The sequence below is a fragment of the Scophthalmus maximus genome, chromosome 9, assembly GCF_022379125.1.
Source record: "Scophthalmus maximus strain ysfricsl-2021 chromosome 9, ASM2237912v1, whole genome shotgun sequence".
Lineage (NCBI taxonomy): Eukaryota > Metazoa > Chordata > Actinopteri > Pleuronectiformes > Scophthalmidae > Scophthalmus > Scophthalmus maximus.
The window spans coordinates 24,202,501-24,215,000 of NC_061523.1; the positions used below are offsets into that span (position 1 = coordinate 24,202,501).

The 12,500-nt window shown below is 47.6% G+C and overlaps 1 protein-coding gene across 1 annotated transcript in view; it reads left to right on the top strand.

The window, feature by feature from the left end:
- The window catches only part of b4galt1l (DP-Gal:betaGlcNAc beta 1,4- galactosyltransferase, polypeptide 1, like), a 12,280-nt gene extending 371 nt beyond the window's left edge, over window positions 1–11,909 (top strand). Inside the window, exons 1-6 of the mRNA XM_035650835.2 lie at window positions 1–456; window positions 5,425–5,660; window positions 8,636–8,823; window positions 9,353–9,475; window positions 9,894–9,998; window positions 10,133–11,909. The exon at window positions 1–456 is cut by the window's left edge and continues 371 nt beyond it. Coding sequence (XP_035506728.1) covers window positions 153–456; window positions 5,425–5,660; window positions 8,636–8,823; window positions 9,353–9,475; window positions 9,894–9,998; window positions 10,133–10,262 — 1,086 coding nt within the window. The 5' untranslated portion in view covers window positions 1–152 and the 3' untranslated portion in view covers window positions 10,263–11,909. The remainder of the gene's footprint in view (window positions 457–5,424; window positions 5,661–8,635; window positions 8,824–9,352; window positions 9,476–9,893; window positions 9,999–10,132) is intronic.
- Window positions 11,910–12,500: the final 591 nt, after the last annotated feature.

Consider the following 12,500-nt stretch of genomic DNA (forward strand, 5'->3'; position numbering starts at 1 on the left):
GTGAAACGTGAAGCGACCTCGGGAGCGGTGACGTCACAGAACATGGAGCCGAAGGGCAGCAGCTAGCGGAGTTGAAGTCCGGAGAAGTCGACTTCGTTTCCCGCTTCCTGTCTTGTGTGTGCGGCTCGAGCTGTGTCCTCCTCCGGGTCACGATGCCCGCGGACTCCGTCAGATTCACCCTCCTGCACCGGACGTGTAAGCTGGTGGTGCTGCTGTGTCTCCTCCACCTCTCCGTCACCGTCGTCTTCTACGTCCGCTCCCTGGACCTCCGGGCCCCCGTCGTCCAGAACCAGCAGCCCCACATCAACCAGACCGTGACCCCGAAACATGACCAGGACCGGGACCAGGACCGGGACCGGGACCAGGACCGGGACCAGGACCAGGACCACGACCACGTGGAGACGCTGGAGACGCTGAAGAAGCTGGAGAAATGCCCCGAAACATCTCCTCTGCTGGGTAAAAGACTGAAGGATCATGTTGGAGGTTTACTGACAACTACTGACAAACTTCTGACAACTACTGACACACTTCTGATAACTACTGACAACTACTGACAAACTTACTGACAAACTTACTGACAAACTTCTAACAACTACTGACAGACTACTGACAAACTTCTGACAACTACTGACAAACTTCTGACCAACTTCTTACAACTACTGACAAACTTCTGACAACTACTGACAAACAACTACTGACAAACTACTGACAAACTTCTGACCAACTTCTTACAACTACTGACAAACTTCTGACAACTACTGACAAACAACTACTGACAAACTACTGACAAACTTCTGACCAACTTCTTACAACTACTGACAAACTTCTGACAACTACTGACAAACTACTGACAAACTTCTGACCAACTTCTTACAACTACTGACAAACTTCTGACAACTACTGACAAACAACTACTGACAAACTACTGACAAACTTCTGACCAACTTCTTACAACTACTGACAAACTTCTGACAACTACTGACAAACTACTGACAAACTACTGACAAACAACTACTGACAAACTACTGACAACTTCTGACAAACTTCTGACAACTACTGACAAACATCTGACAACTACTGACAAACTATTGACAAACTCCTGACAACTACTGACAACTACTGACAAACTTCTGACAACTACTGACAAACTTCTGACAACTACTGACAAACTACTGACAAACTTCCGACAACTACTGACAAACTTCTGACAACTACTGACAAAGTTCTGACAACTACTGACAAAGTTCTGACAACTACTGACAAACTTCCGACAAACTACTGACAAACTACTGACAACTACTGACAAACGTCTGACAACTACTGACAAACTTCCGACAACTACTGACAAACTTCCGACAAACTACTGACAAACTACTGACAACTACTGACAAACTACTGACAACTACTGACAAACGTCTGACAACTACTGACAAACTACTGACAAACGTCTGACAACTACTGACAAACTACTGACAACTACTGACAAACTACTGACAAACTTCTAACTACTGACAGACTACTGACAAACTTCTGACAACTACTGACAAACTTCTGACAACTACTGACAAACTTCTGACAAACTTCTTACAACTACTGACAAACTACTGACAAACAACTACTGACAAACTTCTGACAACTACTGACACACTTCTGATAACTACTGACAAACTACTGACAACTACTGACAAACTTACTGACAAACTTCTAACAACTACTGACAGACTACTGACAAACTTCTGACAACTACTGACAAACTTCTGACCAACTTCTTACAACTACTGACAAACTTCTGACAACTACTGACAAACAACTACTGACAAACTACTGACAAACTTCTGACCAACTTCTTACAACTACTGACAAACTTCTGACAACTACTGACAAACAACTACTGACAAACTACTGACAAACTTCTGACCAACTTCTTACAACTACTGACAAACTTCTGACAACTACTGACAAACTACTGACAAACTACTGACAAACAACTACTGACAAACTACTGACAAACTACTGACAACTTCTGACAAACTTCTGACAACTACTGACAAACTCCTGACAACTACTGACAAACTTCTGACAACTACTGACAAACTTCTGACAACTACTGACAAACTACTGACAAACTTCCGACAACTACTGACAAACTTCTGACAACTACTGACAAAGTTCTGACAACTACTGACAAACTTCCGACAAACTACTGACAAACTACTGACAACTACTGACAAACGTCTGACAACTACTGACAAACTTCCGACAACTACTGACAAACTACTGACAAACTTCTAACTACTGACAGACTACTGACAAACTTCTGACAACTACTGACAAACTTCTGACAACTACTGACAAACTTCTGACAAACTTCTTACAACTACTGACAAACTACTGACAAACAACTACTGACAAACTTCTGACAACTACTGACACACTTCTGATAACTACTGACAAACTACTGACAAACTTACTGACAAACTTCTAACAACTACTGACAGACTACTGACAAACTTCTGACAACTACTGACAAACTTCTGACCAACTTCTTACAACTACTGACAAACTTCTGACAACTACTGACAAACAACTACTGACAAACTACTGACAAACTTCTGACCAACTTCTTACAACTACTGACAAACAACTACTGACAACTTCTGACAAACTTCTGACAACTACTGACAAACTACTGACAAACTACTGACACACTATTGACAACTACTGACAAACTACTGACAACTACTGACAAACTACTGACACACTATTGACAACTACTGACAATCTACTGACAAACAACTACTGACAAACAACTACTGACAAACTTCTGACAACTACTGACAAACTACTGACAACTACTGACAAACTACTGACAACCACTGACAAACTACTGACAACCACTGACAACTACTGACAAACTACTGACAACTACTGACAAACTACTGACAACTACTGACAACTCCTGACAACTCCTGACAACCACTGACAACTACTGACAAACTACTGACAAACTTCTGACAAACTTCTGACAAACTTCTGACAACCACTGACAAACTCCTGACAACTACTGATAAACTACTGACAAACTTCTGATAAACTTTGACAAACTTCTGACAACTACTGACAAACTCCTGATAAACTTTGACAAACTTCTGACAACTACTGACAAACTTCTGATAAACTTTGACAAACTCCTGATAAACTTTGACAAACTTCTGACAACTACTGACAAACTTCTGATAAACTTTGACAAACTTCTGATAAACTAAACCCCCTCAGGCCTGAAACAACATCAATACGTCTTTCATTAAAATATAAAGTTTCCATTCATTCAATTAAAAAACGTTGTTATATACCATGAAGATAAAAACACTTTATTATAACACATGAATATAAATAGTTTGATGACAGTAACAGTCAATAACAATATTAATAATAATGTGTATAATAATACTAATGATGGTGTAGTGTGTGTGTCAGGTGTGCTCTCCTGCAGAACGAGGACAAAGACACAGGGTGTGGTGCACAGAGACAACTAAACAAATGGTGTGTGTGTGTGTGTGTGTGTGTGTGTGTGTGTGTGTGTGTGTGTGTGTGTGTGTGTGTGTGTGTGTGTGTGTGTGTGTGTGTGTGTGTGTGTGTGTGTGTGTGTGTGTGTGTGTGTGTGTGTGTGTGTGTGTGTGTGTGTGTGCGCGCGCGCGCGCGCAAATCTTACCAACAGGTGATTGGACTATGATCGTGTGAGGAAGATAGATAGATTGGGCTAACCCTAACCCCCCATAAATAGTTACTTTATTTATCCTAAGCTGGGAAATTCCGGTGTAAAAGCAGCACGTTTCACACAGCACACATTCAAAATATATATAATTTCTACACAAATAAATGTACAATATACGAATTGCAAAAAATATAGAGAATAAGAATAATAGATTTAAAGAATTTACATGAAATAGTAACAGTGGAAAGAGTACAGTAGTACAATCAGTTACCAGTAGTGTACAGAGTACAAAGGTAACATGAAGGTGCAAATGTGCTGGGATTTATGTTTAATGTTTAGCTTAAACAGACTCCAGTCTTTTTTTTCTGTCAGTCAGAGCTGAGGAAATGATGACGTCATTACCTTAACCAGGCGATGACGCCAATATTTAATTCAATTCAAACGTCACCACTTCATCATGACGGAGACTTTCACCCAAAGAACCTGTTGGTGATTTTTGCAAATCAAGACACACACACTACACACACACACACACACACACAAACACACACACACACACACACTGATTTGTTTAACACACACCTGAACAAACACACACATACAGGTGTGTGTGTGTGTGTGTGTTTAGTGTGCGTCTGGTGTGTGTGAAGCAATCACAGCCTCAGTAGCGGATCATCCTCCTTCTTCTCCGATTCACTTCCTGTTGCGTCAGGGAGCAGCTGTGACTTGGTGCAGACCTGTTCAGACTCTGCTCTGATTGGCTGACGGCGTTGGGTCTCTGAGGAAAACCAGATGTTTCTGTTCACAGTTTGTGTCTCTTCTTGTAGAAGAGGTGAACAGGACAGAGGCGCCATGACGACGGCAACATGTTTATAACAACAACGTGTCCTCAGATCCGGTCTGGACTCAGACCAGGTCTGCACTCAGGGATCAGGTCTGTTGTGGTCTCTGGGTTCAGTGACCCTCAGCTCGTCTCAGTTTGATCAGTTATGTTTGTTTTCAGACTGATGACTCCATGTTTCCTCAGCTGGTCACACATACACACAGACACACACTACACACACACACACAGATTTAGATTTAAAAAACAATGATGTTGTTTAAAACGAGACTTCAGCCTGGGAACATGAATAATTCATATCATGGGTCTTTAAACCTCACTGACCTATGACCTTTTCTAAAGATCTGATTAGATTGTTGAGGTCAAAGGTCACTGTGATCTCAATAACATGTCGAGTTCAGACACTAATATTGACATGTCCCGAAGGTCGAAGGTTACTGAGACCTCACACTGTCGATGTTTTGTGTCCTCAGTCAGTTGATCGATCCAGATGTTGCGTCTGATCCAGATGTTGTATGACCTCAGTCGGTTGATCGATCCAGATGTTGCGTCTGATCCAGATGTTGTATGTCCTCAGTCGGTTGATCGATCTAGATGTTGTGTCTGATCCAGATGTTGTGCGTCCTCAGTCGGTTGATCGATCCAGATGTTGTGTCTGATCCAGATGTTGTGCGTCCTCAGTCGGTTGATCGATTCCAGATGCTGTGTCTGATCCAGATGTTGTGCGTCCTCAGTCGGTTGATCGATTCCAGATGCTGTGTCTAATCCAGATGTTGTGTTCTCAGTCAGTTGATCGATTCCAGATGTTGTCTGATACAGATGTTGTGTCCTCAGTGGGTTGATCGATCCAGATGTTGTGTGTCCACAGTCGGTCCCCTGCGGGTGGAGTTCAACATGCCGGTGACTCTGGATCAGATCAAGAGGATCAACCCGGACCTGGGGCCCGGCGGACGCTTCAGACCCAGAAGCTGCGTCGCGCTGCAGAAAGTCGCTGTCATTATCCCGTTCAGGAAACGTGACGAACACCTGAAGTACTGGCTCTTCTACCTGCACCCCATCCTGCAGAGGCAACAGCTGGACTACGGAGTCTATGTCATCAACCAGGTGAGTGTGTGGGTGTGTGATGATGATGATGATGATGATGATGACTTGTTACATCGCAGATCGTCACACGTTTTCTCTTCAGTAAAATACTTTAATCTGAACAGAAAAAACGTAATCTCTGAAACTGATGTCACTTTATATTTACAGAGTTTTACAGTGTCGATGAATCTGAAACACTGAGTTGACCTGTTTGAGCTCAGATTATCTCAGATTTCATCACACTCCCTGTTCCCTCTGAGAAAGAAGAACGAGACCGACACCATTATTAAACTAATAATTCATCAGTTAGTGATGGATGTTCTGTGAACTGAGGGAGTGTCGGGGACAAGGTCCTGGAAACATCCTGGAAACGGTCCTGACCTGAGTGTGTGTGGAGCTTCAGATTGTTCAAACAGCGTCACAGGGAGTTTTCACCGCTGTGGTCTCACTCTCTGACGTCTGGGACCGGGATTTTTTAAGGAACGGGTTCTTGTAAGGACAGGGTTCTCGTAGGGACCGTGATCTCGTAGGGACCGGGATCTCGTTGGGACCAGGATCTCATTGGGACCGGGTTCTCGTAAGGACAGGGTTCTCGTAGGGACAGTGATCTCGTTGGGACCGGGATCTCGTTGGGACCGGGTTCTCGTAAGGACAGGGTTCTCGTAGGAACAGTGATTTCGTTGGGACCGGGTTCTCGTAGGGACCGGGCTTTCATAGGGACCGGGATCTCGTTGGGACCGGGTTCTCGTAGGGACCGGGTTCTCGTAGGGACCGGGATCTCGCTGGGACCGGGATCTCGTTGGGCCGGGTTCTCGTAAGGACAGGGTTCTCGTAGGAACAGTGATTTCGTTGGGACCGGGTTCTCATAGGGACCGGGATCTCGTTGGGACCGTGATCTCGTAGGGACCGTGATCTCGTAGGGACCGGGTTCTCGTTGGGACCGGGTTCTCGAAGGGACCGGGTTCTCGTAGGGACCGGGATCTCGTTGGGACCGGGATCTCGTTGGGACCGGGTTCTCGTAGGGACCGGGATCTCGTTGGGACCGGGATCTCGTTGGGACCGGGTTCTCGTAGGGTCCAGGGGTCTCATTTATAAATTTGCGCGTCCCCCTCCCATACAGGCGCATCCCCCTCCCATACAGGCGCGTCCACCTACCCCACAGGCGTGTCCCCCTCCCCCACAGGCGTGTCCCCCTCCCCTACAGGCGCGTCCCCCTCCCCCACAGACGTGTCCCCCTCCCCTACAGGCGCGTCCCCCTCCCATACAGGCACGTCCACCTACCCCACAGGCGTGTCCCCCTCCCCTACAGGCGCGTCCCCCTCCCCCACAGGCGCGTCCCCCTCCCCCACAGGCGCGTCCCCCTCCCATACAGGCGCGTCCCCCTCCCCCACAGGCGCGTCCCCCTCCCCTACAGGCGCGTCCACCTACCCCACAGGCGCGTCCACCTACCCCACAGGCGCCTCTACCTACCCCACAGGCGTGTCCCCCTCCCCTACAGGCGCATCCCCCTCCCATACAGGCGCGTCCCCCTCCCCCACAGGCGCGTCCCCCTCCCCCACAGGCGTGTCCCCCTCCCCCACAGGCGTGTCCCCCTCCCCTACAGGCGCGTCCCCCTCCCCCACAGACGTGTCCCCCTCCCCTACAGGCGCGTCCCCCTCCCATACAGGCACGTCCACCTACCCCACAGGCGTGTCCCCCTCCCCTACAGGCGCGTCCCCCTCCCCCACAGGCGCGTCCCCCTCCCCCACAGGCGCGTCCCCCTCCCATACAGGCGCGTCCCCCTCCCCCACAGGCGCGTCCCCCTCCCCTACAGGCGCGTCCACCTACCCCACAGGCGCGTCCACCTACCCCACAGGCGCCTCTACCTACCCCACAGGCGTGTCCCCCTCCCCTACAGGCGCATCCCCCTCCCATACAGGCGCGTCCCCCTCCCCCACAGGCGCGTCCCCCTCCCCCACAGGCACGTCCACCTCCCCCACAGGCGCGTCCCCCTCCCTACAGGCGTGTCCACCTCCCTACACGGGTGGATTGCAACAGGTGTGCGTACACATGGTTTTATAAGTCTGAATATTTTTTGGCTAACGACTTTTGAGCTTGTGGGCGCACGTACACTTTCAGTCAGGATCCTACGCACAGTTTAATAAATGAGACCCCAGGTCTGTACTCAACCAGTGGATCATGTGACTCTTTAAATCTTCTTCTTCTCACAGATCTGTTGTTTGTTTGTTTGGGACTGTAACTCACAGTTGTTCTTCTTTCTCCTGTCTGTCCTTTCTCCTCTTCTTCCTCTTCCACCTCCTCCTCTAACTCCTCTGTTGTAGTTTCCTCCTCACACCCCTCCTCCTTCTGCATGTCAGGCATTTCTGACCAATGGTTGTGGTCGCTGGAGACACTGAGACCCGCTCCCTGCTGTGTCTCAGCCAATAGCAGCTGGTGTTGGCTGAGTGGTCGCTCTGGTAAACAGGTTTCTTCTTCTTCTTCTTCTTCTGTCTTGTCTGTTTGTGTTTCTGTCTTCAGGATACGAACCAGAGCTCAACTGTCTGTCACACTGCAGCTAACATGTTAACACACATGTTAACACACGTGTCTTAACATATGTGTTAACTTGTTGCCTCGTTTGTCTCTGTGACTGACAACATCCCGTCCCTCTACATTCTGACGTTGTGTTGCTTTAACCGTGTCAATGTGAACTCGTCTGTACTAACTCTTTGTGTTCACTCTGAAGAGTTGACGTCTGAACATGAAACATGATCCGACTGAGGAGAACGAGTCTCGATGAGCTCACCGCTCCCCGTGATGTGGGCGGAGTCTCTGGGGATCAGATCTGTAGCGGGTTAGAGGTCGTCAGGACACACGTGACCTTTGACCTCTGGTGGTGGCTCCTGTGTGTTTGAAGGGCAGGAGCTGCTCAGACTGAACATGTGGAGGTGCCCACATACTTCTGGCCTTTACTGTCCATGTCCCAGGGTGTAAAGTGTGTTTCTTGCTGGGCTCAGGACGGAGACGTGGTCTTTAACCGGGCCAAGCTGCTGAACGTGGGCTACATGGAGGCGCTGAGGGAGTACGACTACGACTGTTTCATCTTCAGCGACGTGGACCTGATCCCCATGGACGACCGCAACACTTACAGGTGCTTCAGTCAGCCGCGACACCTGTCGGTGTCAATGGACAAGTTCGGCTTCAGGTGAGACGAGGCCCAGGGCCCGGTCAAACAAAGTTCTGATGAAACAATAACAGCAGTGATTAATGTCAACTTACTAAACTAAACTGAGTACAGGGTACAGGTGGGTCCTGCTCAGGTTGGTCGGTTTCAGGTGACCTGGTGTCAGTGGGCCTGTCGGGTCGATGTGGCTCCACTGGGACTTGAAGTTCACTTCCTGTCACGAGGGGAAAGAGTTTTTTTGTTCAGAAAGTGATGTGAAAAACCACAGAGGAAGAGATCTTCTCTGACACACCACCATCTGCCTGATCCTCACTTCCTGTTTCCTGTTGTCACACACACACACACACACACACACACACACACACACACACACACACACACACACACATACATAAACACACGCTGGTCGTCGAGTCGAGACTGATAAGAACCAATCAGAAGAGAACGTGGGCGTCTGTGTTTCCACACGTCTCTGATTCAGAGGCCGGAACCCCAGTGCCAGGAGTAACCATAGCAACAGTGGTGATCTTTAAAAGTGTGTTTCCTGCAGGCTGCCGTACAACCAGTACTTCGGAGGCGTCTCGTCGATGAGCAAAGAACAATATCTGAAGATCAACGGCTTCCCCAACAACTACTGGGGCTGGGGAGGAGAGGACGACGACATCTACAACAGGTACGACGGTCTGCTAACGCGAGCTAACGTGAGCTAATCTGTGTACAGTGTGAATTATGATCAGCTTCACTCTGACCTCTGACCTCCTGTTCTGCGGATCAGTGGGACGATGTCGTCTCACTGAGAGAACAGTTCATGTCAGTGTTGTTCAGTCGCAGCTGTAGCATCCATCCACCGTTTCCTGTCACCAGTGAGCTTGGCTCAGGACACACTGGTGCATGCTGGGAAACCATGTGGAAACCATGTGGACTCCTGATAACGCAGGATGAGGGCGTTGTCACGCTGACTCAGCATCTCGTTCTGTTTGCAGAATTCCTGTTCAGTGAAAATAAAAACGTGTGTGATCACTGCAGCTGGTCTGAGATCAGCAGTTTCCTCATCAGCTGGTGTGTGTGTGTCGTGTGTGTCGTGTTCCCAGGTTGGCGTCTAAAGGAATGTCCATCTCCAGGCCCGACGGCGAGGTTGGAAAGTGTCGGATGATCCGACACGAGAGAGACAGACAGAACGAGCCGAACCCTCAGAGGTAAATCTGCTCCCTCCTCAGTGTCCGGTGAAAACACTGAATGAATGGAGGCACACGCACCAAAAGGAGATATGTCGCCACCGACAGGCGAACAAATGAAACGAACCTTGATGAGTTTGTTTCTTCTGCTTCAGGTTCGACCGCATCGCTCACACCAGAGACACGATGTACAAGGACGGGATCAACTCTCTGTCCTACAAAGTGGTGAAGATAGAGAAGTTTGACCTGTTCACTAAGGTCACAGTGGACGTGGGGAAACCGTGACGTGGCAGTTGTCAGCGGGGGTCAGTGGGGGTCAGCGGTGGTCAGGAGCTGACGCTGGAGGAGCAGATGCTCCGGACTCAGACATTTTCTTTGATTCTGTAGTTTTTGCACAAACCGACAGACTGGGGGTTTGTGTTGTTGTTTTTTTCTCTGTGGGGACTCTTCTCTGATTGGACACAACTGTAACCAATCAGCTGCCTCCGTCTGTCGGTCAGACGCTGCAACACTTTTATTTTGAACAGTCAGACAATCAGAACAGTGACGACGTGTCCTGATGTGAGCTGGTGGGTTTAGATCTGGTCTGGTCCTGGTTCTGGTCCTGGCTCTGTTCAGTGATCTGGACTCTGATGATCTGGTTCGGGCTCTGAATGAATTCTGATCTCTCAACTTTTCAAGTAACAAACAAAAGCAACATGTTCATGTGAAACGATCTGAACTCATGGTTCCAGTGACCACATCTGGACTGGTTCTGGTTCAGGTCTGTGGATCTGAGACCTGCACTGGGGAAGAGTCTCAGGACCGAGGCCTGGACCCAAAATCCAATGTCCTGAGTCTCTGATCCTGGTCAGTGAACTAGCGATGATCTGACATTACTTTACAGAAACTGGATGTGGAACTGGTTTCACTTCAGATCTAAACGTGTGTGTGTGTGTGTGTGCGCGCGCGCGTGTCGTTAGTTATTGATGTGCATGTTTGATCTTTGATAAATGTTTGTTTTTTAAATCCCAAAGTTGATTTGAATGGAACCAGTTTATTTAATGTCTGAAACCGGATCAGCTCAAGACCAGAACCTGAGGATCAGTCCAGTGATCAGGGGTCTCATTTATAAAACTGTGAATAGAATCCTTATTAAAAGTCTACGTGCGCCAAAAAGCCTAAAATGCCGTACGCCAAAAAATATTCAGACTTATAAAACCGTGCGTACGCACACCTGTGCACAATTCTCCTTTTATAAATCACATAAAAGTGTGCGTACGTGAATCAGCCTCATCTCCCGCCCTGTACACGCCCATTTTAACCATAAATAGTCAATACAAATCACGTCATGGATGCTGATCCGTATATTAATGACCCTGGCTTCCAATTGGTCTTTCGTTCCGACAGGTGAGGACAAAAACACAAACCTCACTTCTCAGTCAGTGAGCAGCGAAGTACGAAGAAACAGAGTTGCAGTAGTGAAGTTGCAGTCTGTCTACATGCTGCAGTTTAGTTTAGTAGATACTTTATTTATCCCGAAGGAAATTCGAGTGTCTCAGGGCGAAGGGGAAGTGTCTCTGTGTTGTGCCTGTGTTGAAGAAGTATGAGAAGTTGGTCACCGGAGCAAGAAAAAAGAGGTGTGAGCGTGTGTGAGGCGTCAATCGCTCTTCTCACATTTACTTTCTACAATCTGTCAGTTCACGACCTCCCCGTCTGTGTCACTTATTCCCCTCATCTCCAGAATGTGCTCACGCCGTACGCACGGGTCAGAGTTTGCTTACGGTGCAAACATTCTCCCGCCAAGTTTGTTTTTTATAGATCACAACCTTTGCGTGGGAAGTGGCGTACGCACATTTCCAGCCAAGTTTGATGCATACGCCACGTTTATAAATGAGACCCCAGAGCTGCTGATTAGTTTCTGCAGCTTTGTCTTTTTTTGATTGATTGAATGATGAATTATTGATTGATTGATTGATTGTATCTAAGTGACCTTATCAGAGCAGCTGGAACCAAAGACTCAATATGAATGTGATCATCTGATCATCTCATTGTGTGTAAATCTCTTTTTGTTGTTTGTTTCTCTTTAGACCAAAAATCTTTGTTCTTTCGTTAAGTGAATCAATCAGTTTCTATGTGCCTTAAAGTGTGTGTGTGTGTGTGGGGGGGGGGGGGGGGGTGTGTGGGTGGGAGGGAACCAGCTGGTTCCGTTCATTAAAACCCATGGTTTTTGGATGAAGATTCTTGTGTTGTTTTTCTTCTAATAATGCGTGCGAGAGAGAGAAATTTTCACTCAGAAAAAATTCACACCTGTGTTCTGAATTTGAAGTCACAAAAGAAATATTCACAAATGTGTAGATTAATATTTTTCTCACAGCCAAACCCTCTTTAATCTGCCACTGCAACTTCACAAGGGACGAATCTGCGCCTTGACATTTGCAACATTTCTTGCAGTCAGCGTGTTGAGAAATTGATCTGCACTTGTAGCTGAGACGTGAGAGCAGGGGGGCGGGGCTTGGTATCATAACCACGTGGCGATATGGG